General features: G+C 40.0%; 1 protein-coding gene across 1 annotated transcript; it reads right to left on the reverse strand.

Annotated features, from left to right (window-relative positions):
* Positions 1-346: 346 nt before the first annotated feature.
* Positions 347-4,853, reverse strand: LOC7495532 (probable LRR receptor-like serine/threonine-protein kinase At4g36180). Its single transcript, XM_002310260.4, has one exon. It carries the CDS (start codon positions 4,571-4,573, stop codon positions 1,178-1,180), a length of 3,396 nt encoding a protein of 1,131 aa, XP_002310296.4. The 5' UTR covers positions 4,574-4,853; the 3' UTR covers positions 347-1,177.
* Between the last annotated feature and the right edge of the window lie 1,230 nt (positions 4,854-6,083).

Here is a 6,083-nt window from a genome sequence, read left to right on the forward strand (position 1 = left end):
GTCGGATTTTTCAATTATGTATAAATTGTTGTGTAATTTCAAAAAACAAAATTCAACTATGTTATATCGTTAATATTTTAAAAAGAAAAAACCTGCTGATAGGCAAAAATAACCTCTAATATAAACTACAAATCTGAAAGTTAATCAAAAGGATTAAATGGGCATCCAAAAGCTTGAACTAGAGAGAAGAAATGTCTGAACTTTGTCAGCCCTAGTTTTTTTACGAAACTTTTGTAGCCATAGCATCTCTGATTATTTTAGCATTTTACAGCTATTGAGACGAGAATCTTTATGGTTGTTGGGTTTGCAGCTACCCATTTGCGTAAATGCAGAAAAAGCAAGAACGAACAAGGAAGATAGAGAGCTTATCCTTTCTGAAAAACTAAAATGGAAGACAAGGAAAGGTGGTACTTGGTGCTAGTACTTTTCACTCCTACTACTACGTCTGTACTGAAAAAATACAGATTAAATGACAAAAATCAGCATGCAACAATTCAAAAAGAAATTCATCACAGATAAAAAGTCATCATGACCCACTAAAAATTTTGAAAAAAGTTCAAAATTAATTGAAGATGTTGAGCCATCGTTTTCTTCCCCTTTCTCTCCTCTACTGTAGCTTTCCCATCCCCTTCTTGATGATGATCCAGTGGGGTCCTAAGATTTTGAGTCCCTGACCCCATCGCTTGCCCTCTACCAGGAAAAAAAAATAAAACTGAAGGGCAACAGAAGATCCTCTCATGGCTTTAGCTGAGCCTGAGATCATCTTGAAGCTGTGCCCCAACTTACATTACCAAAACCCCAACGCTTTACTTTACTGCTACAATATTATCACTGCCTCCGTTTTTTTTTGTTCTTTTTTTAATAGAAAACGACACTTCTTTTTCAGTTTTTTGCCAGCTTCTCCTCGGAGCCCACAACATTAACGGCTACTTTTTCACTCTGCTGCCACGTGACTCCCTTTGGCGCCAAGAAGACAAAAGAGGGCTAGTGGTCCCCGCATTGTCCCAATCGTTGACTGCAATTTATCAACCTTGTGGGCCCCGATCTTTTCTCTCAGGCCGGCATCAGAGACCGAAGTGGCAAAAGGGTAAAAAAGAAACAACACAATAGAAAAGGTTCTAAAGGAAATGGTCAAACTTTATCGGGTTTTCGGGTTATTTGGAATTCGGGTGGGTCATCAAGCAGGGGATGGTTGAGAGGTTGGATCAGCTGAAGATGGGATATCAGGGCCCACACGGCAACCTTCAAGCATGAAAACAATATCAGGCATTGTGGGTCTATCAAGAGGGTCCGGTGCGGTGCAAAGTAACCCAACCTTAACACCTAACAAGAACTCTTCCCATTCTGATGATTCAGGGTCAAGTTCAAGCAAACCTGGCTCCAAAAGTTCTGTTATTTGACCCTTCTGAAGTTGCTTCTTGACCCACTTGACAATATCTTCATCTTGTGTAAACATCACTGGCCTTTTCCCTGTTAGTAGCTCAAGTAATACTATGCCAAAGCTGTAAACATCTGCTTCTTTTGAAACCTCTCCTGTCAAAACAGCTTCTGGTGATACATAACCCAATGTGCCAACTGTTGCTGAGGTTGAAGGTTCTGCTGGGGTTGCAATGGTTAATCTGTCTAGCCCGAAGTCAGAGAGATGGGCTTCGAAATCTGCATCAAAGAGGACGCTTTGTGGCTTGACATCCCCGTGAACAATGTTGGATGTGTGGAGGAATGCAAGGCCACGGGCAATTCCGAGAGCTATCAAGTGACGCATTGGCCAATTTAGGACATGACCATCTTGGTGGGATGCTTCTTGGAGGAGAGTGGCAAGGTTTCCATTAGGCATGTAGTCGTAGACCAGGAGTCTCATATCTGGTGCTCCAGCATAGTAGCCACGAAGAACTGTTAGGTTTCGATGCTTCACTTTGCTTAGAAATTCAGCTTCTTTCCTGAACATGTTTTCATCTAGTGATCCATCCGGGAGTCTTCGGATTGAGAGCACCATTCCATCACTATAACAAGCTTTAAAAACTAGGCCATATCGAGTTCTGCTAAGCACATTCTCTTCATCGAATTGCCTAGTTGCTTCAGTTGTTTCTGCAAGTGTGATCTTGTTATTAAACATAACAAGTTTCGGCCCTCCATTATCTGTACTGCCACGACCACCACTTCCATTTGAGCTAGGCCTTGCTGGGCTCCGTTTCTTCTCACCCGCAGCACCTTGTTTTAGTCTCTTGCGCCATCTCAAGAGGCTGTATGTATAGAAGCAGCAACATAATGCCAACATGCAAGCCCCACTTACAACCACAACAATCAACAGAATCAACCTTTTCCTTCGATTGCTTGCTTCTACATCCACACAATTTCTAGGCAATGGCTTTCCACATAGCCTTGGATTATCTGCAAATGCTGATGGGTTGTTAAATCTAGAACCCAGCAATGTTGGAATCCCACCTTCTAGGTTATTTCTTGAAACATTCAGGTATACCAGGCCAGAGATTTGTGCAAGATTGACAGGAATCTGCCCACTCAAGTTGTTAGTAGAGAGATCCAAAGATGTCAAGTTGGATAAATTCGATAATGAATCCGGTATGCTACCTGAAAGATGATTGCTATCCAACGACAATGAGGATAACGACGAGCATTTGGAGATTTCATTTGGGATTTCACCTGATAAATTGTTCCTACCTAAATCAAGCACTTTCAAGTGCAAAAGGCGAGAGAGATCACCTGGAATATTGCCAGTCAAAGAATTTGACTCTAACTCAAGGGTTTCAAGATCCGAGCAGTTGCCAAGCTCTGGTGGAATCAACCCTGAAATGTGATTCTTAGACAACGACAAAACAACCAATGACTTGAGAAACCCAAAAGTCAACGGAATCTGACCGGAGAAGCCATTGGAGCTGAGGTTCAAGTAACGCAAACCCAACAAACTACTGAACCCTTCATGAACATCCCCAGACAGCATATTCTCCTGCAAAGCAATCACCTGAAGATTCGGCAAGCCAGCAAGCTCAGACGGCAACTCTCCAGACAAACTCTGTCTGCTCAAATCAAGAGAACTTAACCTCAATAGATTTCCAAAACTAGACGGTATCCTTCCTGAAAAACCATTTCCACTCAGATTCAGGAGCATTACCCTGTTCAAATTCCCAATAGTAGCAGGAATTTCACCTGAGAATCCATTTCCACTGAGGTCCAGCGTAGTCAAATTACTCAACCCCATAACCTCATCTGGCAAGCTTCCATTCAAACCATTACCACCCAAATTCAAGGTCTCTAGCCCTGTAAGATTCCTAAAACTCCCAGGAACCGAGCCCGAAAACTGATTTTCACCAAGAGACAACACCTTCAACCCCCTTAGATCACCCAAAACCTCAGGGATTTCCCCTGATAAATCATTCCCATGAAGATCAAGAACCTGAAGTGACCTACATTGCTGAATCTCCACTGGAACCACCTCTCTAAAACCATTACCACCCATCTTCAACTCCTCCAACCTCGACAAATTCCCAATCTCAGCCGGAACAACACCAGAAAACAAATTCCTCGAAACATCCAACATTGTCAAAGTAACCACACGTGTCAACCACAGAGGAAAAACTCCACGTATGTGATTCTCTTGAAGATCCAGAACTTGCAAAACACTAAAACAACCGCCTGACTCCGGCCCTACAACACCACTAAACCCATTAAACCCCAACTGAACAATCCGCAACGACGGCGGATAAACCGAGACATTACAAAACATTGAAGTCGGAACAGCCCCAACAAACTTATTTTCCGAAAGCGAAACAACTTGCAATTTCGGAAGCTCGCCAATGGCAGCCGGGATCAAACCTCCAAGACGATTACCATTAGCACTAAAGTGCACAAGCGAAGAGCAATTCGCAATGGCAGAAGGTAAAGTCCCTTCTAAAATATTATAATCAAGCCACAGGTATTCAAGACTCTGAAGCTGGCCAAAACTCGCCGGAATAGAACCGGAAAACTGATTGTAAGACAGGTTAATAAGCTGCAACTGCGCCAAGTCAGAAACACTTGAAGGGATAGAACCTGAAAATGTATTTGATGATAAATCAAGATACTTCAAACTCACAGGCAGAGATCTAGGAATCTCTCCAGAAAACCTATTTTGCGCGATGTTCAAGACTTGAAGATTAGTTAAGTTACTAATCTCCGGCGGAAGGTTGCCGGAAAATGAGTTGTATTGCAAAAACAAAGCACGTAAGAGCGTGCATTTTGCAAGAGAATGAGGCAATGTTCCATTTAAGAAATTTGATCTAAGGCTGATTTTACGTAAAGATGTTAAAGAAGCAAACTGGTCACTGAGTTGGCCACGGAGTTGGAGACGGGGTAAACGAAGTTCAGTAACTCGGTTGTTTGTGCAAAAGACACCACGCCAGTCACATGGAGCTAATGGGGTTGTTGGATCCCAGCCGGTTAAAGCTCCAAGCGGGTCGTGGAGGTTTTGCTTGATGGATGTCAGGGCTTGGGTTTGTGGGTTTTGCTGTGATTTGCAGGCCAAGAAGGATGTGAACAGTAAGAGAAAGAAAAAGAAAGGACTCATTTTGATAGGATTCATGAAATGGGTTTTGGTGTTTTTCTGTCAATTGGGAGGAGGATGAAGAAGAGCCATATGGGAAGAGGCAGATGGAGGGGGGGGGGGGGGGGGGGGGAAGAGAGAGGACACTTGTTTGTACACACACTGCAAGCCTAAAACACAAAATGGAGAGGAGGACAGAGAAATACAGAAGCGAGACTCTCTCTCTCTCTCTCTCTCTCACCAAGACAAAAATCAATTTTTTTTTGCTTTTCTCTCCCTCTATTTCTTGGATGGTAATGGCGTCTGGGGTAAAGTGTAGTGTAGGGTTCCCTCTTCCCAAAAGGTTTTGAACAGACTTTTTCAATGGGGTGGGGTGGGGTGGTGTGGGGTTAGGGAGAGACCTTTTTAACCTCATATGATATGATATGGGTTGAATCATTGAGCCTTGTGTGTGATCTTATCTTATACAATATACAATATTTTCTCATTCTTTTTCTATTATTATGAAATATTATTGGGTTTTAAATCTTCCATGGTGATAATTTATTTTAGATTCAGACAATCTAGGACTCTATAGTCATGTGACCATAAAAACTATGGCTCCATTTGCGGTAAGTTGGGCAACTAGCATTTAAATTTTTAAAAATAAGCAGATTAATACATAAAAAAAAATCTTGTAAGATAATATATGTTTACTCGTCACGGGTCAGAATCGCGATATCAATCATTTTATAAGTAGAACTAACCAAACTGCACCAAGAACTTAAGCTATGAGAACCCAGCTAAGAATTATAGCATAAACGTAGACAAATAAACATTTAATATATGTTTGACATCATGGTAGCTTTTGTGATTATAATTTTATAAAAACAGGTTAAAAAAAAGCATTTTTAGATACAATTTTAAAATAATATATGTTTGGTTAAAATTGTTATTAAATGAGTTTTTGCATTTAAAATAAATGAAAAACTCTATAAATAAAAAACATGTTATTTTATTTTATATAAAATCAAGTTTTGAAACGCGATATTATACAAGGCATGGTAAAAAAAAAAAAGCTATTTAGCTAATAATTATTTTTTCCTATGGTTAAACTAAGGCGGCTTATGATTGTGGACCTTCTATTTAACAAAACTCCAAAACGCATGGTGAATTTACTGTAGCAATAGATATAATTTATGGTGGATTGCTATGGAGAATTTAACTTTGTGCCCCTCGATAGAAAAGTTGAAAGGCTAAGATGTGGGGGTATTTTAGTATTTTATGCTTACCCATTTGTCATTAAAAGATTGAACATGGTATTATTGTCTTTTTAGATTATTTTGTATAGTAAAAATACTATTTTACTCCCAAGGTCAATGAAATTTAAACCTGCTGACCAAGAGATTTTTTTTACTTTGCACAAACTTTAAAATAAGTAAAATACTTCTCTACCCATAGATAAGACAAAAAACTTTTATGCACCATGAGTGTTTTGTTACTTTCATATTGGTTTGTTTTTTATTTTCAAGGTTATGGAGGGCTTTTTAGTAATTTAATATTTATTTTT

This window comes from Populus trichocarpa, chromosome 7 (genome assembly GCF_000002775.5).
Source record: "Populus trichocarpa isolate Nisqually-1 chromosome 7, P.trichocarpa_v4.1, whole genome shotgun sequence".
NCBI lineage: Eukaryota > Viridiplantae > Streptophyta > Magnoliopsida > Malpighiales > Salicaceae > Populus > Populus trichocarpa.

What these genes read in the sequence shown, in the direction of transcription:
- LOC7495532 (XM_002310260.4), bottom strand. Translation starts at nt 4,573, where the DNA reads ATGAATCCTATCAAAATGAGTCCTTTCTTTTTCTTTCTCTTACTGTTC.